General features: G+C 49.3%; 1 protein-coding gene across 2 annotated transcripts in view; it reads left to right on the forward strand.

The window, feature by feature from the left end:
• LOC102462950 (tubulin-specific chaperone cofactor E-like protein) overlaps window positions 1-25,433 on the forward strand; it is a 114,111-nt gene extending 88,678 nt beyond the window's left edge. Inside the window, exons 21-31 of one of the 2 annotated variants that reach the window (XM_075909746.2) lie at window positions 3,717-4,100; window positions 5,453-5,739; window positions 7,952-8,232; window positions 11,144-11,254; window positions 15,583-15,785; window positions 16,600-16,763; window positions 17,515-17,763; window positions 18,990-19,152; window positions 20,339-20,426; window positions 22,021-22,137; window positions 23,597-25,195. In XM_075909746.2, the coding sequence (XP_075765861.2) occupies window positions 3,717-4,100; window positions 5,453-5,739; window positions 7,952-8,232; window positions 11,144-11,254; window positions 15,583-15,785; window positions 16,600-16,763; window positions 17,515-17,763; window positions 18,990-19,152; window positions 20,339-20,426; window positions 22,021-22,137; window positions 23,597-23,697 (2,148 nt within the window). In that variant the 3' untranslated portion in view covers window positions 23,698-25,195. Of the gene's footprint in view, window positions 1-3,716; window positions 4,101-5,452; window positions 5,740-7,951; window positions 8,233-11,143; window positions 11,255-15,582; window positions 15,786-16,599; window positions 16,764-17,514; window positions 17,764-18,989; window positions 19,153-20,338; window positions 20,427-22,020; window positions 22,138-23,596 lie in introns of both variants that reach the window. The other variant, XM_075909743.2, reaches the window with a different exon arrangement.
• The last annotated feature ends 1,754 nt before the right edge of the window (window positions 25,434-27,187 follow it).

Consider the following 27,187-nt stretch of genomic DNA (forward strand, 5'->3'; position numbering starts at 1 on the left):
AGAATAATTTGTGGGCCCATTTAACAGTTTCTCGCCTGTGTGAGCTACACTGCTGTGAAGCAGGAATGCAGAGTATGTTTCCCTGCCGTTATCTAGAGACGGATCCTAGCATAATTAATAACCTTAATGTATTTAGCCATATAGTCCTTCAGGTTATGTAATATTCATCAGCCTAATCCTTGCAACGGAACGACACGTTTTTAATAATGAGACTGAAACTTCGTCTAGCTTGCAGTAAAAATATAACATAATGAAACTTTAATTCGCATAGCAGCATTTGCATGAATCGGTGTAGCTGATTTCTCCCTTTTTTAAACCCAGGCAACTCTACTGAGTTCCTCCTCATTGTCACTGATGTAAGTGAGAGGCAGGAGTCAGGCTCTCTGAATCTCATGATGGATTTCACAGGGTTAAAACAATAAACAGCAGAGGAAAGAGAAGAATCAAGAGGATGTGGCAGGAGAGGGATGACGTGGAGAAGGCTGTTGTAGATTGTCAGAACTGCCGAGAAGGGTCTCTTGCCAAGAGTCAAGCGTCTGCTGCTGTTAGCTAGCAGCATGGAAAGGTTCATTGACCAAAATCCTTTGCTTTAGATGCAAAAATGTTGTCTTGTTCTGTGTGTGTGCAGCGTCTAGCACCAAAAGGATTGTGGTTCTTGATGGAGCGCCGAGGCTCTACCGTAATAAAGAGGTGGTGATAATGGCATAGCAACAGGTCTGCTGCTGTCATGCTGCTAATCCATACAGCTTTACAGTCGCTTACACCTCACATCTCGTTCTCCTCCTTCTTGGCTTCGGTTAGGCCCAGAAGTTGGTTAGCATTTCTCAAAATGCTCAAACCCAGCTACGGGGCACAGGAAGCCCTCAGATGAGGGCTACACAGTTCCTAGAGGGATTCCTTCCCTGAATATCAGTAACTGCCCCTTTAGGTCCATGGTGCTGCATTTCTGCTGAAAACCATTTTCAACAGTCACTGGGAGAGGCCATCCAGCTGATGCGGCAAATGCCTCACTTTGGGACTAAAACGAGGGATGCTTGAGAAGGAAGGACATTAGCCACAGAGTAATTGAGAATGCCAGGCCAGTTAAGGGATAGTTGTATGTTGTTATTTGTGTGTCGCAGTGTTAAGGCGAGTCAGTCCCAGTATATGAGAGAGACAAAGTTGTGTGAGGTAATATCTTTTATTGGGCCAACGTCTGTCGATGAGATAAACAAGCTTTCAGGTAAATACAGAGCTTGACATAGGGTGACCACATGGTGAGCATGAAAAATCAGGACAGGTGGGATGGGGTTATAGGTGCCTAAATAAGAAAAAGCCCCAAATATCAGGAGTGTCCCTAGGAAATAGGGACATGTGGTCAGAGCCAGCCCAAGTTACAGGCTGACCAGGCTACCGCCTGGGGCGCCCCATTGTAGGGGGTGCCACGCAGTGCTGCCGGACTGGGTGGGGGCGGGGCCACACATGCGCCGAGTGCCTGGGGTGGGGACGTGCTCCCGGGGGTGCACTAATGGCTCGGACCGGCCCTGCACGTGGTCACCCTAGCTTGAAATCTTGTCTCTCACCAAAGGAAGTTGTTCAATAAAAGACATTACCGCACCCACCTTGTTTCTATGTTGTTACTTAGCGACATAGGGAAGAAACGGCCAGGGAGCTTAGGGAAGGGGGACTAGCAGTCATGACTCCTGGGTTCTCTGCTTAATTCACACTAATTAAAGGAAGTTGATGAACAAGGATATCAAATGACTGAGTCCACTGGCTCAGGGGTGTCAGATGAGCATGTGTCTCTGCTGAGCTGCATGTCCAGAACTGGGGTGGGCTTAGCTGCCCAAGGGCAGGCCTAGAAACTGGTAGTGTTGAATAGGGGAATGATTCCCCCCTCCCCCTGAAATTTTTGTACCAGCAAAAGCTTTAGTGTAGACACAGTTTTACTGGTAACGCACATTGGGACCGGCAGAAGCTCCAATATCTCCAAGAGGGGGATTCACACTGTAACTAAACCAGTCAAGTTGACAACTTCTGCTGTAGACCAGAGGGTAGTAATAAAGCCCACGTTTGAAAACTGGCCTCTTCGATCCTGGCTTTTCAGGAATGTCACCATTCCGTCTCAAGTCTTACCTTTCTCATCGCTTCCCAGCACACCATTTTGCATGCCGTTGTTCAAGCTTATTTGCAAGCAAGGGCGTTAGATTCCATCCTTTGCTTGCATGGGCGATGGAATTTAGCCCAAGGCACTACTCCACACATACAGACCGATTGTGCCCGAAAGTATGTATGCGTGGGTGAAAATGGTGGGCTCATGGGAGGAATCCACCCTTTGAAAATCTGTCTCTGGAAGAGATTGAATGCATGTCTCGACAGAGGGAAAAAACCCACCACGGCACGTCTGTTGTGCTAACATTATCCCAATGCAGGATGCTTTTCCCCAAAGCCTGGCTTGTTTACTCGTCGTCTTCATCCATCCTCCTTTGAGGGCTGTTTTTCTCCTTCAGAATCTGCAGTGCCTAAATTCTTATCAGGAGCAAAGCAAGCCCGTCCGTCCAATTATTCTGTGAATCTGATACAGGGGCTGAAGACAGTCAATTTGTGTTCTGTACAAAAAGTTGGTCAACAGGATATTTATAGCCTGGCAAGCCTGAATGAAAGAGGGGAGGGTTGCTGTGGAAACGGCAACTTCAAATTTCCTCCCTTTTGCAGCTTGCAAAGGTTCCAGTGAAGTTGGATTATTTTTATCTGGTGGTCGCCCTTTTGTCCACTGAATCGCGCTGCGTAGTGGCGGATCCTGCGGATGGACTTTTTCAAAGGCCTGCCTGATTTCAGGGTGATTCATCGCTGGTGTGTGCTTCTGCAAAAGGCTAATTAAGTTTCAGGCTTTAGGGCATCATTGGAAACTGCCCGGGCTCCACAAAGACTCTGTGTACAATACTGTGCTATTGGCATTATAGGATTTTTTTTCAGTTTGTGCCGAAGGATCAGGTATTGGCCACATCTCAGGGTGCGATTGGACGGGATAAATCAATGCTCTGATCGGAGATTGCCACATTACGGCTAGCAGCTACGTGTCACCACTGCCCTCTACTGGCTGATGTGTTAACCGTGTGTCATAAATTCTATCCGGAAGTGCAGCTTAGCTGAGCCTGTGTGGTCCAAATTGACAAGCTGCCATTTACATTTCCAGTGGAGATGGCAGCAGAGCGCTTCTTTGACCCTAATGCAATCTCTCTAGGTCTGACAGAGACCAGGACAGTTGACTTATAGTGCGATCTGGGTTCATGCCACTGACTCTCCAGATGACCATGGTCAAGTCACCTATCTGTCTGGGCCTCAGCTCCCCAAGTGCAAAGTGGAGATAATCCTTCCTCCTTCCCGCCCTTTGTCAATCTGAGCTGTTTAGATTGCCACCTCTTCAGGGGCATTCTCTTTTACGGTGTGTATGTACAGTGCCTAGCACAATCCTGCATTTTGGCAGGGGGTTAGACTAGGTGACCCTGGTGGTCCCTTCTAACCCTATGATTGGCTCCTGATCACAGCTGGAACCTCGAGGCATTACCAGAATACAACTGCAACAAGGTTGGGCCAGCACATCTGGTGAGAAGCTGTGCTGAGAGCGTCTAGAGTACTACAGTTTTATGTGAGCCCAGAGGCTCAGGAAATGGGCCTTCTCGCAGGTTCATTCCCCACCACAGTAAAATGGCTTTTCCTCTCGCTTTGTTCTTCAGCCCAAGCAGCTGTTCTGGAACAGCGACTGCACCCGGCGCTGCCGCTGCTTCCGCCGCAACCTCATCCAGTGCGACCCCCGGCAGTGCAAGTCGGACGAGGAGTGTGCCCTCCGCAACGGCGTCCGCGGCTGCTTCAGCACCAAGAGCTCCTACTGCCTGGCGGCAGGCGGCGGGGTGTTCCGCACCTTCGACGGCGCCATCCTCCACTTCCCAGCCAACTGCGCCTTCGTCCTCTCCACCATCTGCCAGAAGCTCCCTGACTTCTCCTTCCAGCTCATCATCAACTTCGACAAGTGGTCGTCGCCCAACCTCACCGTCATCTCCCCGGTGTATTTCTACATCAACGAGGAGCAGATCCTCATCAGCGACCGGAACACCATCAAGGTAAAGCGTTAGTCGGGGGTTTCCAGGAATTCCCAAGGGACAAGCCGCTCCTCGGACTGGCTGATTTCTAGGGCTTTGGCAGGGGTGGGGTAGAGTTCACCAGGACAGGGAGGAGGGAAACTATCTGGCCCCCAAGAGACGGGGCTGGGTTGGGATTCTCCAAAGTGGAAAGGCTCCAATCCTGGTTGTCCCTGCTCCCCGCACTAGGAAAATATCCCTGACTACAGCCGGTCCCCGAGATGCGAACAGTCCACTTACAACCGTTCGTGTTTACGACCAAAGCTGTCGTAAATGGCGGACCCCGAGTTACGAACCCGATCCGCTTACGAACAGCGCGGTGGCGTGTAACTCTATGGGGTCCGACTTACGAACAAACCGAGTTACAACCAATTGCTGGGTCCGTAACCGGTTCGTAAGCCGGGGAGAGGCTGTACACTGGCTCTGTTAGGGTGTTGTGTTCAGCCCATCACCGTAGTATCGGAGCGCCTTCTTTATCAGGGAAGCTGGCAAAAGCAAAGGCTCTAGTGAGTTCATGGAGTCTCTGGCTCGTCTCCCCTTTTAGGTTCTCGGAAGCTCTGCTTGGGGGTGGGGAAAGCAGTGGCTGGCAATGCCATTTGCTTGAGGGCAGACAGAAGATAAAGGCAGGGGGACCGACAGGATTGCTGGGCCCGTGGGCAATGTGGGGGGTAGGGGCAGCTTCATGCTTCCAGAAGGGGCGGGGCCTTGTGTGGAAGGGGTGGGGCTTGGCAGCCAGCCCTCAGAGCTGCCCGGAATGTGCCGCCTGGCACTCCAGCGGTGATTGAAAGGGTTCCAGCTGTTGTGGCAGTGCCCGCGAGCCCTGGACCCTTCTGAATCGCCAGTGGCCCTCTTTGCCCCACCCTGTCGGCAGGCCTGATCAGAGGGGACGGTGTTTGCAGCACTTCCTCCCCCGTCCCGTCTCCCCTGCAGCCGTCACGTGTGACGGGTTTGAGGACGGAGTTCGGCTGCGCCGGCTCCTGATTATTTCCATTGCGGGAGCAACGAGAGGCCAGCGCCCTGGTGATAGGGGCTGAGCACACAGAGGGTCCCTGCTTCCCAGCGCTTCCCCTGTGCTCAGGGCTGGCACAATCCACTGCAAATACCAGGCAGTACGTCCTCCTCTGATGCTCAAAGGCTCCAAAAGGGACAGGGAGGAGGCAGGATCCTGGCCCCGTCTCACCTCCCGTACGGAGCTGGCCAGATGCAGGGAAGGCAAGGAGGAGCTGGCAGCAACATGCCCTGTGCTGCCCGCTACGGGGACCTGTGCCTACCCGGTACAGTCGCAGAGCGTTGAGAGGTGAGTGGCTTCAGCCTTATCTCCTCCCCTTGAGTAGGTGAATGGCACCCAAGTGACCATCCCCTTTGTCACTGGGCTGTCCACCAAAATCTACAGCCTGGAGGGCTTCCTGGTGATCGACACCAGCCCGGACATCCAGATCCTCTACAACGGCTTCAACGTCATCAAAATCAGCATCAGCGAGCGGCTGCAGAACAAAGTGTGCGGCCTGTGCGGCAACTTCAACGGGGACCAGACGGACGATTACGTCACCCTGCGGGGGAAGCCGGTCGTCAGCAGCGTGGTGCTGGCCCAGAGCTGGAAAACCAACGGCATGCAGAAGAGGTGAGCCTGGGGCTTGGGGTGTAGACTCCTCTGGGAGCCAGTGGGTGTTTGGCCATTGACACTCGTGGGGGCCCATGTTGTGTCCCGGGGCCCATCCACAGCTCATGGCAGGGGGATAGGCTCGGAAAGAGAAGCCCTGTTGCATTTATTAGGAAACAATCATCCGGAGGGGTGTGACCCGCACCATGGAGTCTAGCCCCGAACAGAATTCTGTCGGAGGGCTCAACTCGCCCATCGAAATGAGATCACTTGCACTGCAGTTGCCTTGATTTGTAGAGTAACGTCTCTACAGCCCGGCTGGTTTCACTCTCGTTAGTGAGGTTCATTTGTGTGGCAGTCGCACCTCGATGCCAGCCCCGGTTGTGCTAGGGGCTGTACTAACATACGACAAAAAGTCCGTTCCCTCGCCCTGCGGGGTCATGTACACTAAGGCCATATTGTGCCACTCTGGTTCTGCAAAAGGGTCTTCCAGTGGGTGTAAGTTACGTATACACCCACTTTGGGGCTCCTCGACTGCCAAAATGGGGTAAAGGAGCCTTGGTGTAAAAGGGGATAAAGCTCCTTGGACTTGCCCATTTGGAAGGCAGCTTTGCGCCAATATCCTGCTCTCCTGGGGGTGCGCTACCACCCCGTGGCGCAGCGGTTCCCAAACTTTTCAGTATCACGCCCCCTTTTTGATTTTTGACAAACCCTCCCGCCCCCTTCTCTCCCTTTTCCCCCCCAATAGCAGCAAAACTTGTTGAGCCAAAAAAGGAACTGATAGGGGGAGGGGAATTGCCTCATGCCCCCCCCCCCCCCGAGAATTTCTTCACACCCTCCAGTTTGGGAACCCATGGTGTAGCGGGTATGTCAATCTTTCTACATGGCCCGGAACGCTCCACCAGCTGGGTATGGCTTATTCATTCCCCTGAATGGAGAAGTTTGTCCCAAACTGCAGAGATCTCCCCAGCTCAAATCCCTGTACAGGCCACCACTTACTTTGCTGCACCCCTGGAGCGGGTCATAGGCCGTGAGGGTTGAACCTGGCTATGTCTTGGACCAGGTGCCGCTACTGCTTGAGCGGAAGGACCCGGCTCTGTTAGCTCTCCATGTCCCCACCGATGGTAGAGGGGGAAAGAGCGCCGTGCCGCGTGGGCACGAGTTACACATGCAAAATTCCTACGGGCGTTCGCAGGAGTTTAAGGAGTGCGGGGATTAGGCCAGGTTTTCAAAGGCTCCCTCTGCACCTGCCAAAGTGGCACACGTGGCGAATGGGGAGCACAGACTCTGCCATTCAGATGGTGACGGCTACAGATGTGATTGTTGGCGCAAGTCAGAGTTAGCTGTGGGAGCAGGAGGTGTCAAGGCAGGACTTTTCTAAATAACCTAAAGAAATTATAGAGATGCAGCCGTGTTAGTCTGGTGTAGCTGAAACAAAAGACAGGACTATGTAGCACTTTAAAGACTAACAAGATGGTTTATTAGGTGATGAGCTTTCGTGGGCCAGACCCACTTCCTCAGATCAATATGTGGAAGAAAATCGGCACAATTTTATATGGTTGTGTTGATTTTCTTCCACAAATTGATCTGAGGAAGTGGGTCTGGCCCACGAAAGCTCATCACCTAATAAACCATCTTGTTAGTCTTCAGAATGCTACACAGTTCTGTCTAAAGGAATGAGGCGATCAAATGCTGCTCATGCTCAGTAGGATTTGGGTACCTTTGAAACTCCTAATCAAAGAGGGCGGGATGGGGAAAGTGCGTAAAGCAGTGGCACTTGGGTTCGTCAGCACATTTGCGGATCCCATGCGCCTGCGATTGTGGATGTCAGCAAGGAAGGGGCGAATTCGGCGCATGGAAAGAGAGGCCTCGGGCATGAAGAGATGCTTATAAAAGATGAGGGGAAAATCTCCTCTTCAAAAGGGCCAGCCCGAGGATTGCAGCCCAACCTCTGGCTGACATGGGATTCAAGAGGCCCATAATCCTTGCCCTGGCTTTCTGCACGGGGGTGAGTTTCACCCTGGACACGTGAGCATCTCCTAATGAGAGGTGAAAAGAACTAGGAAACCCACGGGATTGGACAGTCTGCCTTGGGCCAGGTGGGGTAATAATGCAGAAACAAGGTGACCTGAGTGGTCTGTTCGCCTGTGGGTTCACCTCAGGAGAGGACTTGGGGACTGGCTGTTTCACACAGTTCCAGGCTGATGTCCTTTGTGTAATCCCTCGCTCCCAGCTGCAACGAGCTTCAGTACTCCCAGTATGCCGCCGCCTGCGACAACGTGCAGATCCAGAAGCTGCAGAGCGACGGCTACTGCCTCAAGCTGACGGACATGAAAGGCTTCTTTCAGCCCTGCTACGGGCTGCTGGACCCCCTGCCCTTCTACGAGTCGTGCTTCCTCGACGGCTGCTACAACCAGAAGAAGTTCCAGCTCTGCGGCTCTCTCGCTGCCTACGGGGAGGCCTGCCGCTCCTTCGGGATCCTCAGCACCGAGTGGATCGAGAAGGAGAATTGCTGTAAGAGCTATTCTAGCCCTGTTCCGTTCCCTGGTACTGCCCAGGGGGCTGACAGACTCGCCAGGCCGCTATGCGAGGAGGGAGAAAGGGTGGTTCCATGTCCCGAAAGGGGCGGGGCCTCAGGCAGAATGGGCGGAGCTGGGGCAGCTCTCAGTGCTTCCCAGAGTGCATCACACCGCACAGGGCAATTAGGGCTGCCAGAGGGTTTAACAAAAAATCCCCCCCCCCCCCCAAAAAAAAACACTGGGAAAGAATTCTGTTGAGGAAAAAAAAGGGGGAGACTAAAGCTGTTAAGCAAAAGAAAAAGGCTTCCTGCACTCCTCACTCCCCCGCCCACGCCAGACAGGGCAGAGAGAAATAGTCCCCACTGTGCTTCCATCCAAGGGCAGGGCCGGACGCAGGCATGGGCAAGCCGGGCAGCTGCCCAGGGCGCCAACCGATGGGGGGCGCCTGATGGCAGCTGTAAGGGGCATGTGGCGTCCCTTATAGCTGCCATCAGGCGCCGCACGCCCGGCTCCCGCAGCGCTGGCCCTGTGGCGCCAGCCAGAAGCGCCCTACCCCCCACGGCCGTGGGGCTCTGCACGGCTCGGCGTGCACGCCAGCAGCGGTGACCAGGCCAGGCTGGGCAGCGCATGTGCCGTGCGCCCAGGGGCAGTGCTGCGCACCCGGTCCCGGGGCACCAAATGGGCTTGGGCCAGCCCTGTCCAAGGGAAACAGGAAATACCGGACATTTCACATGTTGAGTATTTTCTGTTTTTTTTTTACCGGACGGGGGACCCGAATACCAAACTGTCCAGGTGAAAACCGGACACCTAGGTGCAATTTAAAGGGTCTGGGGTGCCGGCCCTGCGGCAGTAGCTGCTGTGGCAGCTGAGAGCCCCGGGTCCTTTTGAATTGCCAGACTCTGGAGCAATTGCCCCTTTGGCCTCCCACGTGGGCAAGGCCTGGTACCGCTTATCGTATAGAAGCACCATGCTCTGCAGCAAGCCAGACTGCAGAGTCAATCGGAGCAGTCAGCCGGAGCAGTTAGCAATAGGTTCCCCTAGATGATGTGGAACCTGGCTACCTTAAAGGCAGCCTCCATCCCCATGTGCTCCCAAGATGGCTGAGTCAGCGGAGGCACTGCTGTGGGAGCTTGTCCTAGCCTGAGGAGAGGGGACAAGTATTTTTGGTTACAATTTTTTTCATCTGAACTGTTTCCCGTGGGATACTGGATTTTGAAATGACTGGATTTTTTTCTAGGGTTGCCAGGTGTCCGGTATTGACCCGGACAGTCTGGTATTTTTGCCTCCTGTCCGGTAAAAAAAAAAAAACTCAGAAAATACCGGACACCCAAAATGTCCGGTATTTTCTGATTTTTTTTCCCGGCCATGAGGCGAAAATACCGGGCACCTGGTAACCCTACGACACACTCAGAAACTGGGCCCAGCCCCCTGCCCCCAGGCCCCTTGCTTACCTGGTTCCGCAGGGAGCTGCGTTCTGGCTTGATCAAGAAAACAAAATGGCCTCCCCTGGGTCTTAGTGCTCAACTTCTCCCCTGTTCCTATCCTTATTCTGACTGCAGATACTCTGAAAGGGGCCATGCTGTTTTAATTTTTTTTCTTTCCTTAATAACTTTGTGTCCTTTTTTATTTTTTGTTCAACAACTTTGGTCTCCCCCCCTTTTTTCCCCCCTCAACAGAATGTTTTCCTCAGTGGTTTTTTTTTTTATTTTCTGGGAGGGTGGGGGGTTTGGTATTTTGGCATTTTTTCACAGAGAGTCCATGTTTTCTGTGGCGAATGTTGATGTTTCATAGCAAAACAAAAGGCCTGAAAACCAAAATCTTTTCATTCAGATAAACTGCCATGGTGCCTCATGGGAGCAGTAGCTTGCTTTCTCCATGTCCCCTTTCTCCTCTATGGACGGGGCTCCCCAGCTAAACTACAACTCCCATGATACAGCATGACCAAGGACTCCTGTGATGCATCCTCTCACCAATGAAAAGGGGAGAGCATGGTGCATCATGGGAAACATAGTCTGACCAGGGATCCTGGTCTATAGAGGAGAAAAGGAGCTTTGAGGTACCTAACCTCCAACTTCCATGAGGCATGAAAATAACACTTTGGAATACAAATATTTTGGTTTTCAAGTTTTTGTTGAAAAGTGGAAATTTTCAGTGGTGGGGGTAGGGAGTTCAGTCTCCAACCAGGTCTAGAAACAAGACACTGACCCTGTCTGGAAGCAACTTGGTCTCCCATGTAGTCTATACTAGCTGGATCACACACACTTCCAAGGCACACTGGCTCTGGCAAGCATTTGCCTCAACTAGGGCTAAGAACATGGGAGATGTTCTCCCATTGGTGACTTATAGCTGATGCTTTGTTTGTAAAGCCAGAAGCCTACGCTGAATAAATTGTTTGTTCATATCGGTCCATGCATTGGGGACTTTACCTTCTCTAGACTCAGTGGGAGTCCAGTCCTCACCTGAGTAATGACTTTGAGGGCAGCATTATTAACCTCAGAAATTCACAGATCCAGCACCAAGAAATCATGAGAAATGCTTAAAAATATCATGTGATTTTTAAAATATATATATATATATATATATATATACACACACACATGAATTTAAAAATAATATGGAAGATTATTTTTCTTAGCCTTCTAGTTCCCGAGTCTTTAGGTCAGATTCATTTTATGCTTTCAAGCTTTTCTCTGCAACCAGGAGGTCTAGAAACTTACATTTTTTTAAATGGAAAGCTGAGTGTGTCATGTGTTCATATGACTCCAAGAACTGGTGCTTTAAACCCATCAACGAGCATAAATTGCACAAGTTAGCAACACTTCAGGGGCTGAGTGGTGTAATAACAAACTATCTGGATATTGGTGTGAAAATAAAGTTGGTGTCTTTGTCTGTCTTTTCCTTTTTAGCAGGAGTGGTTGAAGATCCCTGTGTGGGGGCCGACTGTCCCAACAGAAGCTGTGAACTTGACAATGGAGGAGAATTGTGTGGTTGTATCGAACCTCCACCCTATGGAAACAGTGAGTGACCTCACATGCGTCTGTTCCGCATCTCAGGAGGTTAATTGCATTGTTGGCTCTGGTCTTTTTAACTAAGTTACAAAGGGGTCTTTTATATCTATATGGGACTTAAATAAGCCAATTCCTTCAGCAACCACTTCCCACTCAGATTCACACAAAGTTCCAACCTCAAATCCAGTGGCACTACAATATGCCAGGGAGGAAAGGTGTTTATGTGGTTAAAATACCAAGACTTGGTTCTACTCATGGCCCTGCCACTGATTTGCATTTTGACCCTGGGCAAGTCACTTGCCTGTGCCTTAGTTTCCCAATCTGTAAAACAGGACTAATGATACCTGCTTCACATTGGCATTGTGAGGCTAACGTCACTACTGTTTGGAAAGTGTTGTGAGATCTTCAGATAGAATGTGCTGTGGGAGAGCACGGTGTGGTAGGATTAATTTGTAACTCCCAACATATCCAATCTCATCTAAAATCAGGTTCCACTAGAAAAAATTGAGAGAGATCTTTGGTGTTTTTTTATTGATTTTTCATAAAGAAACAAGCAATAAAAAGTAAAAAAGGTAAATCGCTTTACAATTTATATGTATTCCCAAAACAGTGCATGCTTCTTGTGATTTCTAATAGAATTATGGAATGATGCAATGTTACAACTCATCAAAGTTGCAAGATCGGAAAATGCAAAACCATGCAACATGTTAGTTTGGGGAGTAACATAATAGAATGCTAATCAAAACCAGAAGTTCGACTCCCGCCTTGAACAGACTTTTATACAATCAAGGAAATTCAGGGGCAAATTCTCAACAGACGTAAACTGACGTAATTCTTCTGATTTTGATGAAGCTATGCAGCTCTACCCCACATGAAGATTCAGTCCTAGACACTGAAAAGTCGTCCAGGGCAGGAGTGTGTCCTATGACGTGTTTTCTGCTACTTCAGCCAGGCTTGTGTTCAATTGACTGGGAGCTCCGAGTATATCCATAAAAGCATGCATACATTTTTAAAAATCAAAAATCAGTTTTGCCCAGTCCTCTCCTCCTCAGTCAATAGATAGAAATTGCTTGTCATCTAAAGTTCACTGGTAATAAAAATCTGCCCAGTTCTTCACCTTGCAGTTATGGGGAACGAGGAGCAGCTGGCCCATGAACAGGGTCCAGAGGCATTGGGTTTTGCAAGCTACTTTTGAAGCATCTTCTGTACCATGCGTGCATTCCCCGCCCCCTCCACCACACCCCCGCCCCCACCCCCGGCTTGAATGACATGATAGCACAGCCCATGTGAAACGTGCTTAGTCTAAGGTAGAGGAGAGAATGACATATGTCAACTTCAATCTGGCATATGTTAAAAAAAGAAACGGGTGAGAAAAGAACCCCCAGTCCTCAGAGTTCTTTTTTGAACCCTGTTAAAGTCCTGGTCTCCACACCATCCTTGGGCAAGGAGCTCCACAGAGGGAGCCACAGAAACAAGTGTGACAAAGAGTGACTAAAGCCACTCCTAGATCTGCTCAGAGATCCTTGAGAAAATCGCTGCTCCCCCCGAAACTGTGTAAGCCAGCACGGGGGGTCTGAGCTGTGTCCTATCAATCCCCCATGCAAAGGACCTTTACAAATGCATTATCCGAAACTCTTCCAAATAAAGTCACTTTCCCATCCTCTAGTCCTTCCATCTGAGGATCTCAGAGCACTTTCCAGACACTGAATTAATTCCCCACCCTGGGAGACAGAGAAGTGCTATCTCCACGTTAGAGATGGGGAGACTGAGGCACAGAGCTCTTAAGAGATGTTCTCGAGATCACTTTTGGCAGAGTTGAGAAAAGATCACCGGTGTCCTGACGTCTCGGGCCTGTTCTGTTACAACTCCAAGAGCGAAGAAGCATCAGGCAGCTTAAGCTGCAGGACATGAGTGAGGTGCCGAGAACGTTTAGGAAACATTAGCAACTTTTCTGACCGTGTCGTCCTCCGAACGGCCTGCACGATGATGCAGAAGAATAGCCAGCTCGTAGGCACGTCCACAAGGACTCACCCACGCAGCAGGCAGAAGAAGCAGCACAGAGAGTGCAATCGCAACAGCTCGGTTAGGGCTCTGCACCGGCAGTGCTGGTAATATATGCAAACGCACACTCCGAAGCTCCGAGTATATCCATCTTAATGAAGTTACAGTTAATTTGCCGGGCTCCATTTTGCACAAATAATGAAACTCTGAAGGCAGCACAAATAACATTCCGATAAAAATTACATACTAAGTCTCCGGAAAAGTCCTGGGGATTAGGAGAACGTGGTCAGGTGGTTACAGCCAATGCCTGCGGAGTCAGGACTTAAGGAGTTCTGCTCTTCAGACTTGTTGTGTGACTATAGCAAGTCCCTTCCCTGCTCGGTGCATGAGTTTCCTTGTCTGTATCACAAGGATAATAATACTTAAGCAGTGAACTCTTTGGAGTTGCTGTTTTGTTGTGTCTGCCCAGTGCAGACCAGTCTTGGTCCAGGAGTAGGTCTTCTAGGGGCTATCACACTACAAATAACAACAACTTATGTTCATGCAGAACCTTTTATCCGAAAGCTTCCCAAAGTGCTACCTATATAACCCACCGGGGTGCGTGGTACCTGGTACCCATCTGTAGAGAATAAGAGCCCTTATAGCCCCTCACACCGGGGGCCTAGATGTGAGCTCAAACAGGAGCAGCTCATGCTCTTAGCTCTGGGATCAGACGCCCTGATGCGTTGCCCAGTGGGAGGCTGTTCCACATGCATCAGTGAAATGCAGCCACCCCTGGCGGGAAGGTGGTAGCTGATCAGTTTGTTGTAGAGTGTCCAGGGAGAGGACGTCAGGCCAAGAATATCCCACCAATGCTGTTAGAAAAATTCTCCTGTGATCTTTAACGTCCACAACACAGCTCAGATGTTGAGGCCTAGAAGCACCATCGTCAACTCCCTTGGATGAATGAGTCAGTGCTGCCAGGATTTCAACCGACTGCTCCAGAGAATAGACTCGGAATGATCAGATCTCATTACCAATATACCTGGTGCTGAGACAACTAAGCCATCCCCTTCGGCTCTGTCACGCTTCCCTTTGTGGTGGACCTCCCGCCTAGGGTGCCTCGATGCCCCGATTTTATAGGGACAGTTCCAATAATCAAGGCTTTGCTTCCCATAGGTGTCTGTTGTCTCCCTACCCCATCCCAGTTTTATGTGTGCTCTGGTCACCCAACTTCCCGCCCACGATGTGTGAGTCAGACACCATCTCGCTCTGAATTCCAAGGGTTGCCTTTGGAGTGACTCACTGATGCTGTATGGATGGAAGAGCCCACAGCATATAACTGGCTGGCTGGCCACCTTCAAGGCGGCGGCCTATGCAGCCACTGTAAATGCTTTCGGCCAGGATTGGGCAGCAGTCTCCTTGTCGGGGAGGAGGGGAGCAACCTGCAGCCACGAAATGAACTGCAGGAGCAAATCTGAGCATTCGCCTTCCCAGCCAATCCACCTTGCCCCTGCCACTCAACTCTGGGTGCAAACTGAGCCTACAGAGAGAGTTTGTTCTTTTGAGCAATTCAGCTCTTCCGCGCTCATCTCATCTAACAGCTCTGGGTACTGTGGCTCATTTTGTCGCTTAGCTTATGTATGGGGGTCAGTTTAGGACATTCCAGAGTTGGGTCGGAGTCATGAATTTTAGATCCGGATCTGAATTTGCCAAGGTCAGTGGGGTCGGTTGGACTGTCACACCTCACGTTCTGGGTCAGATTCGTCTCTGTTTGATACATCTCTTGCGGGCTCCGCTTTTCCTGAGGGCACAATCACCGGCAGATCTATAATCCAGTCATGGGCAACCTGAGCTAGTGCGTGGGCTGCATGAATGGCCCTCCTTCATCTCAGTGGGCTGCAAGATGGTCCTAACCAAGATGGTTTCCCAGAGTAGGGTAGTTTTGCTCTCTGTGCTTGTGTGCCTAGAATTTGCGGGGTGTGCCGATTGAATTGTAGCAGGGCTTTGATTAGATGCAGAGGAAGCGCACGGCTCTTCCAGTCCAATATTTGTGTAATCAGCAGGCAGCTCACTTCACATGCCTTGGCTTTACATGAGTGTCTAGTACTACCGATAGGAAAAAACCTATGCAGGCAGAAAGCAGGGGAATCTGGTAGCCTGGGCAACAGTAAACCAAATGTCTTGTGGGCCATACACAGAACCCTCATGGGCCACATGCAGCCATCTGGCTGCAGGTTGCCACCTCTACTATAATCTCTAATGCTGATGTGCCCAGAAGCTCCCCTCCTGGCTGGCCAGCTCAAAGCTGACTCTGAGTTGCTCCTGTCCTTTAAAACCACCTGTGCTGTCCCTAGACACGCACGACATCATCGACGCAGAGGTGACGTGCAAGGCGGCACAGATGGAAGTTTCCATCTCCAAATGCAAGCTCTTTCAGCTTGGCTTTGAGAGAGAAGGCGTGCGCGTGAATGACCGTCACTGCCCCGGCATCGAAGGGGAAGACTTCATCTCTTTCCAGATCAACAACACCAAGGGGAACTGCGGAAACCTTGTGCAGGTGAGACATGCCGGGAGAGGAGCCGGGGGAGACAGCTCATGTTTAATGGCGCATTGTTACAAAGCAAATGCTGCTAGGGTGATACATGGAAAAACATGCCACAGAGCTGAACCGAAAGCAAAGAAAGGAGAGAGAGAAACGGGCATTCCTTTTAGTGGCAGGTTTATTGTTTGAGCTCACATGTCACAATGCCTTAATAATGCTTCAGTGCTTCATTAAATTACATTAGGGGATGATCACATACACACTCTTCACGGGGTGGGTTATTTCTTTCTATATTTGGGTTCTAATAGACAGCTCTAAACACGTGTGTGTGTGTGCACGGTAGAAGATACAAGGTGTTAGCACTTGCGTTCTGTCCAAATTCCAGCCTGGGTGCTTCCATTTCGCCTGCTTAATATTTCACTGGGACATGGTATTTGTGAGGACTGTTAAACAGATGATGAGCTGTGCCCAGTGGTGGTTGCATCTTAGTGGTGCATGTAGTGTGCATGTGTTGGGTTGGGATCCATTATGATGAATAGTGCTGTTATAAATGTAACTGTAGGCAGAATCTTTTTCGGTCTAGCAGCAAGATACAAACTGATTTATCATTGTGATTTATAATCTAGTACCTCAGTGTCCACAAAATCCAGGCAGGAATCCAGGCCCCATTGTACCAAGCGCGGCACCAATATAAAATAAAAAGCTGACTTTGCCTCTGAAACAGTTCACAATCAGTCTGCAGATTATTTTTACATAATGACTTAGATATGCTGCTTTCTGAGCTGTGAACTAAAAAAGAATAATGTTTGTTTCTTTTTCTCCTGCACAGTCCAATGGCACTCACATCGTGTATAAAAACACTGTGTGGATTGAAAGTGCAAATAACACTGGAAACATAATCACCCGGGACAGAACTATCAATGTGGAATTCTCGTGCGCGTATGAGCTTGATATCAAAATTTCTCTGGATTCGGTAGTGAGGCCAATGCTTAGGTAAGACTGACTTTTGTGTGTGTGTGTGTGTGTGTGTGTGTGTGTGTGTGAGAGAGAGAGAGAGAGAGAGAGAGAGAGAGAGAGAGAGAGAGAAAAAAGCAGGCAGGCATGATAGCAGGGAGGCTGAAGTCTCCTCTATTTACCTGGAGAAGACAGCTCGCTTAATTTTAGTAATGAGTGTAACTAACCACAACAGCTAACAAACGAGGGTCCCGATGGAATCTTCATCACTTCATGTCTTTAAATCAGGAGTGGCCTTTTTTTTCCCAAAAAGTGTGTTTGAGCTCAACCAAAAGATATGGGTCTGATGCGGGAATTCCTGGGTGAAATTCCTTTGCCTCTGTTGTAAAGGAGGTCAAACGGATGATTATTACAGGAACAGTATCGGGCCACGGGAGGGCTAGTTTCTCTCATGCTGTTCCGCCAGTGTATCTCAACCTTGGCCTATTGGGGGCACTCTTAGGGAATCTGCATGGCCCATTCAGCCTTTGGACTCGGTTATATGCCTGTCAGTCTATGATAATTATGGGAGCAGTTGTACGATTGAGGGCTTCAAACTGGTGCCACATCAGCCACCAAACATCCATTGGGCAGTAACAATTTTCAGGTTTGCAGTATTCAGTGGTATAAATGTCGACATGAAAAGCTCCATCTCCTAGTCCCTCTCCCTTAGGCCCTATCCGTTCTCTTCCCCCTTTGTAGAGAATCGTCTTTCTGCTGTTTTCTCATGAGCTTTGTTTCTCTCCTTCAGTGTGATTAACTTGACAGTCCCCACACAAGAAGGCAGTTTCATAACCAAGATGGCCTTGTACAAGAACTCATCCTATAAGCACCCTTACCGGCAGGGTGAAGTGGTTCTAACCACCCGGGACGTGCTTTATGTCGGGGTCTTCGTTGTTGGGGCAGATTCTACCCACCTCATCCTAACGCTGAACAAATGTTATGCAACCCCTTCTCGGGACAGCAATGACAAACTCAGATACTTCATCATTGAAGGAGGGTCAGTGACATCTGGCAAGATTTTTCTCTTGGTTTGGCTTTTGTTTGGGGATTTACAAATCATTGGCTGGTGTACAACCCCATATGATCTGAACCTATGAACATTACAGGAGGAATATTTCTTCCTCTGGTGCATGCACTAAGGTCTGCTGCCAATACCAAAAAAGAAGGATCACTGATTTGTGCATCTGTGGCTATTCCTAACATCCCAAGGAAAAAGCCAGAGGTGCTCATGTGTTACGCCTACGTGCACACTGTAAGAACCCAAAAGCAGGCTGCAGTTGGCTGTCTATTTTAAGAGGGATAAAGGATCTTTCGGAAAAGGCTTTATTTTCCGAAAGATCCGCGTCTAGACTGGCGCTTTTTTCCGGCAAAGCTCCGTGCTGAAAAAAAGCGGCAGCCATTTTTATGCTAATGAAGCGGGGGAGATTTAAATCCCCGCTTCATTAGCAATTGCGATACGTCTAATTTGCATCCCTTTTACGAAAAAGGGATGCAATCTAGCAAAATAGCCCAGATGTAGAAATTGATATAGAAAAGGGAAGGGCTTAAATGTTCAAATGCTCCCCGAGTTTAGGGCCCACCCAAACGGCACAATTTTCAGATAGTTTTGAGCTCACACAGCTTCTGCTGAAGTTCCTGGAGCATGAGAGATCTACGCCTTTAAAAATTAAGCCCTGGGTGTTTCAGACTGAGCATGTGAAGTCAGTGGGCATTTCTGTAGCACCAGGACAGGGTCAGGGCTGAGAACAGAACACATTGTGCATTTGCTTCTGACATTAAATCCTGGTATGACAGGGGCGCATCTGGTAACCTCTCAGGATTTCTGGGAGTGTCATGATCTGTAATTAATTACTGGTGTAAAGACTCTGAGATCCTTGCATGGCAGGAGCAGTAGAATTTGGAAGTCTATTAATAATCAGAAAAGCTTGACAATGCATCAGTTTACTTACATCTCTGCAGCAAGCAGTTAAGGGGAAATGTTTTTTTAATAAGTCATGGCCTCACGCAACCAAAATGGGGCTTGGATTCTGAACACTCCACGGTTGAGAGAGCTCATAAGGGGAGAACAGTCCAAGCTCTTCTCCCCCAGAGTTCAAGTAACAGCTAGTGAACAGAATGATTTAGTTTCTCTGTAGCCATAACCCACAAGCACTGGGGATCTGTAGAATCTTTGAGAATTTACTGAACCCAGCTGAGACACCGTTTGTTTGTTTTTTCTTGTAGCTGCCAAAATATTAAGGATAATACCATTGGCATTGAGGAGAATGGGGTGTCCCTGACTTGTCGCTTTCACGTCACCGTCTTCAAGTTCATCGGGGATTACGACGAGGTTCATCTCCACTGCGCCGTCTCCCTTTGTGACTCAGAAAAATACTCCTGCAAAATAGTACGTGTGTGCAGGCCGGGAGGGTGTTCCTTGCTAGACTCATTCCTCCAAGGCTGCTGTGTGGTAGGAGAACAACGCCCAATAGAGCTACGTAACATTCCTCTGTTCTCCACCCAGTGGCAGCCCGTCCATAGGCACAAACTAGGCAGTTGCCCGGGGCTCCAAATTAAACGGCCATTGAGGGGTTTGGAGGTGGGGGCGCCGATTGCGCATTTCGCCTAGGGTGCCAGTTGCCGGCAGCTCATCTAGGGCCGCTCCTGTCTCCACACACATCCTTCTAGAACCTGGCACACAGATTGCCCCAGTGCATGGACTCCCACCCAGTAGAACAAGTTCAGGTCAAAAGTCCGGGGGGGAAGAAGGCCAGAATTTTCCCTTATCGATGCTCATCCAACACCACTACAGCCTCGGTGGGGGCCTTGCAATAGCTCTCCTCAAAAAAGATATTTTGGCCTTGGAAAGGGTTCAGAAAAGGGCAACTAAAATGATTTGGGGTTTGGAACGGGTCCCATATGAAGAGAGGTTAAAGCGACTGGGACTTTTCAGTTTAGAAAAGAGGAGACTGAGGGGGGAGATGATAGAGGTCTATAAAATCATGAGTGGTGTGGAGAGGGCCGATAAAGAAAAGTTATTTATTAGTTCCCATAATAGAAGAACTAGAGGACACCAAATGAAATTAACGGGTAGCAGGTTTAAAACTAATAAAAGGAAGTTCTTCTTCACACAGCGTGTAGTCAACCTGTGGAACTCCTTGCCAGAGGAGGCTGTGAAGGCCAGGACTATAATAGAGTTTAAAGAGAAGCTGGATAAATTCATGGAGGTTAGGTCCATAAAAGGCTATTAGCCAGGGGATAAAACGGTGTCCTTGGCCTCTGTTTGTCAGAGGCTGGAGAGGGATGGCAGGAGACAAATCGCTTGATCATTGTCTTCGGTCCACCCTCTCTGGGGTACCTGGTGCTGGCCACTGTCAGTAGACAGGATACTGAGCTAGATGGACCTTTGGTCTGACCCAGTACGGCCGTTCTTATGTTCTTATGTTCTCTGAATGGGAGCATCCAACACCACTACAGCCTCAGTGGGGGCCTTGCAATAGCTCTGAATGGGAGCAGGGTTTGAGATTAGAGGCTAGTGCACCATAATCACAAGAGCTTTGCCGTAACCGCCGCGTGCGCTTGTTTTTGTTCAGAACTGCCCCCAGAATTCCAGGATGGCCGCTGAGTATACCAAAGAGCCCAAGGAGCAGATCATCTCGGTAGGGCCCATCCGGAGAAAGCGTAAGTGAGCACCGCTAAGAACGCGGAGAAAAACTTGCCCTCCTGCAGAAGCTAGTCTGGACCTTTGACTATTAAACGGAGAAGCTCAAGCTAAATCATAAAGATTCAATAAAAAGGCCCTTCTCTGGTGTTCGTAACCTCATCCGAATGTATTCAGATAGGAAGTATCTGATTTTCACTGTCCAGTTTTCACCATTTGCTTTTCCTGTTTTGTTATATTTTATGTAGCAGGGCACTAACGCTGAGTTGGTCAGTTTCACTTCGGTTCATGGTCTGGTTCATTTTTTTGGTTCTTCTGAGCTACCCCCACTTTTTAGTCTGTGCATGAGGGAAAGCCTCAAGGAGCCACTTACTCTCCCCAACCCCCTCTCTGAGCATCCGTCCTACACCCATTACCACCTCTTCTGTCTGTCCATCCATCCTTCCCCTTCTCTTTCTCCTAGGTATGGCTATTACCCTGGACCCAGCTTCTCAAAAGCAGCCACCAGTTCCAGGCATCCCCGTCACTGGATGCCCCCTAGAGATGCTCCCATTACTAGAAATGCTGAGCATACCTTGCCAGCCCCCAGGGAGGTGATGTTTAGGGGAGTGACTCTTCGCCTGTGTAGGCCACGGCTCCCTGAGAGCTCTAGAACAGCGTTTCTCAAACTTTTTTTTATAAAGTACCCCTTTTTCAAGAAAAAAAATTATAAATACCCCTCCAGCACCTACAGTTTTCAGACACACACTTTTTTTCCCCGACCATTGCAACACATTTGTTTAAACAACTTAATCGTAGCCGGGCGGGCAAAGAAATTGTTGGGTGTAAAAAGTACAAAAATAATAACGCGCTGTAAAACGTAACACACACATTATTTTCTCCAAATTTCAGTTGTGTTGACGTACCCCCCAGACTTCTCTCCAGTACCCCTGAGGGTACTCGTACCACAGGTTGAGAAACACTGCTCTAGAACACGTCTAAAGTGTCCAAAGGAGTCCACACTCCCATTCCAAAATTTTTAGGGGACAGAAAATGAACAAAGGTTGAGAGAGGCTCTTGCAGGGAATAGCTGCCTCGTTTGTTTTCCGTTCATCGCAATTCTCTTCCACCACAACCGTCTTCTGTTCCCCCGGGTCTTTTTCGCCACCTTCTCTCCACTTCCCCATGATCCTCACCAGCAAGAGGTTCATCTTTCACCCTCTCCTCAAGCTCCACCTCTCTGTGTTAGTCTGGAGGAAGAATTGATTGATGAGTAGCCCATGGCCAATCAAGACTGCACTAGCTTATGCTTTGAGGGCTTGGCTTGATGTGTTGACCTCAGATTAATGCACTTGGAGTCCATGATTTTGCTATTGGTTTAAGTGGGAGCAGGATCTCCGGTGCTAAGTGATGTGCAGAGCCCTCCAAAGAATCGGCGTGGGTGAGTCTGACAAAGCCCCCATACTCTTCAGTGGCAGGTTACACCTTCGAGCTGGATGTAAATGCAGAAGGGCGGAATGATTTAATCAAGGAAATGCTCTCAGGGTTATTTGTAGCTATCAAGCTTTGCTCTGCCCTTTTCCGTACAACTGCCACAGCTGCTCTTAGCTGACCGCCCGACCTCTCCTCTTCCAGGGCTAGACTGGTGTGAGGATAACGGAGGCTGCGAGCAGATCTGCACGAGCAGGGTTGATGGGCCCTTGTGCAGCTGTGTCACCGGGACATTGCAAGAAGATGGCAAGAGCTGCAGAGGTGACTATGTCAAGGGCTGCCTTCGGGAGGCTGGAAATCGGCCTGGGTAGGGGGAACCAGAAAAGCACTGTGATGCAGAGGAAAAGTGATTCTTCCTTCAAATCCGTCTGGGAGAACACGAGAAAAATAGGCCTGTCCCTAAGACACACAACTCAAAACTAGACCCAGCACCAGGGTTTGGGCCCATCTGCAAAATTAAGAGAGATGAGTGAGGAATGAGATTGAAGGGAACGTCTGGAAAAAAGAAACGGACATAAGAGCCCACCAAAATGAATCAAGAAGTGTGTCAAAGTGATTATTCCACTTTATTCGGCACTGGTGGGGCCACAGCTGGAGTATTGCGTCCAGTTCTCGACCCTCTGCTACTGAAAGGATGTAGACGCATTGGGGAGGGTCCAGCGGAGGGCGACCAAAACGATTGGGGGGCTGGAGCACCTGACCTACGAGGAGAGGCTGAGGGAGTTGGGTCTATTTAGTCTGCAGAGGAGAAGAGTGAGGGGGGATTTGAGAGCAGCCTTCAACTTCCTGAAGGGAGGCTCCAAAGAGGATGGAGAGAGACTGTTCTCAGTGCTGGCAGATGGCAGAACAAGGAGCAATGGGCTCACGTTTCAGTGGGGGAGGTCCAGGTTGGATATTAGGAAAAACTATTTCCCTGGGAGGATGGTGAAGCACTGGGCTGGGTTCCCTAGGGAGGGGGTGGAATCTCCATCCCTAGAGATTTTGAAGTCCCAGCTCGACAAAGCCCAGCTGGGAGGGCTGAGTTGGGGTTGGGGTTGGTCCTGCCTTGGGCAGGGGGCTGGACTCGATGACTCCTAAGGGCTCTTCCAGCCCTGGGATTCTCTGATTCACAGAACATGAAAGGAATGAAAGAGGGGGAGGAAGCACTGGCATCCAGCAGCTAGAACAGGGAGAGGGGTAGTGAGAAGTCACAGCTCCTGGAATCTGTTCCAGGTGTTGACCCTGATTCCTGGGAAAGCCATTCCTGCTCAAACACCAGCGAGGCTGGGGTGCTTCCTTTCTTGGGCACCCAAGTAGGAGATACTTTGGGACCTGATTTTAACATGTCTCAGAGGCGCTGAGTGCACACGCATCTTGCTGAGGTCAGCGGGACATGCCGGTGCTCAGAACCTCCGAAAATCGAGTCAATAGAATTTGAAAGTCACGTGCGCAGGGCACTTCTGAAAACGCAGGGCCTTGCTTTCCTCATTTGTGACAATAACAATACCTCCTTTGTCACCAGGGGCCTTGTGCAGCACCATCGGCTCCTTGGCTGAAGGATGCTATTAAATTGCACGGGGATATCACTATCACTCGCGTCCTCGATTGGCAGACGTAAGCTGTCACAGCACAGGAGTTTGCCTTTCGAGACTCTCCCGTTTTGATCTCTCAATGATTCCGCCTTTGCTTGTGTGTAACGATGCCTTTGGGGGGTTTTAACGCTGTTCTGTCTTCTCTGTAGCCTCCAGCTCTTCCGCTGAACCTCAGGCCTGGCTCATTCTTCTCATCGTAACCCAGCTGTCACTATGGCGTTTTATCTATGAATCAGACCCAACCTCGTAATCAATTCAAGGCTTCTATTTAAAGTACTGTAATTTACTTACTCTAAATCCCTGTAGGATAAAAGCATGTGCCCCTAACTCACAGCCTGTACCACAGACGACAACAAATGCTTTTAACAGCACCGAAGTCAGTTGCATGGTCAAGCAATTTAAATGACGTGACGAGCTACTTTATTACAGTGGGAGGGAACAGCAGCCAGAAATGGGGAATTTCCCACAAGAGAAAACATTTGACCAGGATCTTCCTCTTTTCTCAAGTCTTCACACTGGCTTCCCCTCTGATTTCACATTCATTACAGGCACCTGTCTGACACCCTTACCACATTCCCCGGCCTCTCTGCTCACAGCAATCCCTCTTGCTCCCCCTTTCCTGACCCTGCCACTAAGAGCCTCACATCGACTGTAATCTATAGCGGTGTTTCAGTGGGCTTTGGATCAGGCCTCCCTCTGGATTGCGCCCTCTAAGTTTGACCGTGCTAGAGAAATTTACTGGTGTAAGAACCACTTCAGCCCTTAGGGGGTGCATGAACTGGCTGGCGCAGCCACGGCTCTCAGCAAGCTAAAAAGCCGATCGGTCTGAATGGGTTTGGTACCACTGTGGAAACAGAAAGGTTAAGACTATTCAGCTAGTCTAGGAGGCATTTTGATCGCCACTGCTTTTGGAAGCTGTGCCGAGGGTTGTGGGAGGCGGGGAAATAGTTTAGAACACCGGTCGCGTGGACGCAGGGGTATATCCCGGAACCCGGTCTTAAACCAGTTCGGCATCGTTAGGATGGATGCAATGAACAGCGTAGTCACCACTTTCGTTCCTTTGTTCGCGCCCACATGCCCCCTGAGCATCAGTCCTCCCACCATTCAAACTCCTTCTCAGCCCTGCTTTCAAATCCATTTGAGACCCAGGCTGCTCCTCTGGTCCGAAGTGTGTTAATGATCCACCCGACTCCCGTCACTCACCTTCATTCTCTTCTCTGTCCTGTCTTTAGACCATGAGCTGGTCACAGCAGGGACATTTTCTGCTCCTGACCCCATGGGGGTTCTGTTACTTACTGAAGAACACCCAGTCTGTCGAGGACGCAGTATCAGTAAGAAACGTAATTGATCAGAGGCAAGCACTCGTCACAACGCCACTCTGCTTGTACTCATCTCGTTCTCTCAATTGCCAAACAGCCATTAAAGCCCATTGTAGCAATGTGCCTATGGAGAGGAATGAATTGTCTCCGATGCAATTTAATGCCAAGATGATTGAAAGGTTTGACACGCTCTGAAATCTTAAATTTTTTTTAGCCCCAGTTGCTGTTCCTTTCCTCTAACAGTATGCGTCTGCTGTCTGCAAATAATGATCGCTTTGTACTCAAAAAGCAGCTTTTGGCCACTGGGTTTTCTTCTGGTTCACATCTTGGTGAACCTTCCCCCTTCCTTTTTTTTATTATATGAATCAGCCAGGTAATTTAAACATGTTTTATTCTTAAATAAATGTTGTGTTCAAATATTCTCATTTCCGGGTGTGCTGAATGCTCATTCTTATTTAAAGCTGAGGACACAAGGTCACATGAATTCCCTACTCTTAGACAGGGCTGTTTCTTTATTCCAAATCAAAGAACATCAACCTGGAAATAAAATGCAGGGTTTTAACCATCAGAACAGATTGCCAAGAGACGTGGTACATTCTCCATCACTTGTAATCTTTTAATTAAGAGTCTTGATGCCTTTCTGAAAGATGTGCACTGTTTGCAGCTCCAGGTCATAGGGCTCAAAGCAGAAATCTCTGGGGCTACGTCTAGACTGGCATGATTTCCCGGAAATGCTTTTAACGGAAAAGTTTTCTGTTAAAAGCATTTTCGGAAAAGCGCGTCTAGATTGGCAGGACGCTTTTCCACAAAAGCACTTTGTGCAGAAAAGCATCCGTGGCCAATCTAGACGCACTTTTCCGCAAAAAAGCCCCGATCGCCATTTTCGCCATAGGGGCTTTTTTGCGGAAAACACCTCTCTGCTGTCTACACTGGCCCTTTTGCACAAAAGTTTTTCGGAAAAAGACTTTTGCCCGTACGGGAGCAGCACAGTATTTCCGCAAAAGCACTGACAATCTTACATGAGATCGTCGGGGCTTTTGCGGAAATTCAAGCGGCCAGTGAAGACAGCTGGCAAGTTTTTCCGCAAAAGCAGCTGATTTTGCGGAAAAACTTGCCAGTCTAGACACAGCCTGGGTGAAGATCTCTGGCCTGGCTGATGCAGAAGGTCAGATTAGATAATAATGGTCCCTCTGATCTTGGGATCTATTCAGCTAATCTGTGCTTTTGCTTCTGTTCGGTTCTCAGTGTAGCTCAGAAGGGCCCCTCTGCATCCCGTAACATACGGGAAGAGGGTTCCCTTCCTTGCTTTAATCCTGTTCTTAATGACGTGGCCACCAGATCTGAAGAAGGCTGAAGCCAAGTCAATTCTCGGTAACGCTGTTAGGGGATGGCACTGCCTTCCTCGTGCTTTGAAAGAGGAAGCTTGGCCTGGTGGTGAAAAGAGGAAGTTTGTGTTCTATATTTTGACCTTCTGTTGATTTGCAGCATGAACTTAGTCCACTCACTTAACCTCTCTGTGGCTCCGTTTCCTCCATGTGCAAAATGAGGATGGCCAATACTTGGAGAATGCAGTGGCTAAGTTGTACTCAGCGGTGGTGAGGGGGAAAAGTGGCATTTTGCCCCCTTCGAGTCCTCCCCCAGTTCAGAACTTTGGATCCTAGCACCACTTAGAGAAACCTCAGCGCTGCTCTAAAGCGTGCTGGCTATCATATGCCCTCTATAAGTATGTCAAGACAGCAGCGCTATTTCAGGATACTTCCGGTATCTCGAAATAGCTATTCCGTGCCTTTGAAGCAAGCCTGTTATTTCGAAATGTAACAGGTTCGCTGTTCCAACATCCCCATAAACCTCATTCCACGAGGAGTAAGGGGCGTTTTGGAATAGCGGTTTATTTTGAAATCGAAATAAGCTATTTCGAAATTGACTCGAAATAAGCTACGCAATTTGCCTCGCTTATTTCGTGCTACGGGTGCAGTACAGACACACCCTACCGGCCCTCTCTGCTACCTAAACATTGCTGGAGTGCAGCAGTGTTCTGTCTATGATCCTAAACCAGAGGCTGCCTCGGCCAGTTCTCTGCACTGCCAGAGCTGTACAAAGCCAGCAGAAGAGGGGAGGAGAAGCGTCAGAATCCGGCTCAATATGTTTTTATGCAGCTTCACTGAGGGAATGATGACAAATACCTTGGAGGAAGAAAATTTCCAGTGTAGCGTTCCTAAGCCAAATTGCTTTTAGAAAACACAGACACCTAAATCATACAGGGGAGATCAGTGGAATAGCTCCTCTGTATCGTCTTCTTTGCAATCCTGTATCATCTAGGGAAACGCAGGCAGCTTGTATTATATGCCCGAACCTCTTTTCCCAGCACATTGACAAATCGGGCTGGATAAGCCATCGCAGTGAAGTGTTGAAAGACAAAAA

Source organism: Pelodiscus sinensis, chromosome 25, assembly GCF_052426305.1.
Source record: "Pelodiscus sinensis isolate ZL-2025 chromosome 25, ASM5242630v1, whole genome shotgun sequence".
Taxonomy (NCBI): domain Eukaryota; kingdom Metazoa; phylum Chordata; order Testudines; family Trionychidae; genus Pelodiscus; species Pelodiscus sinensis.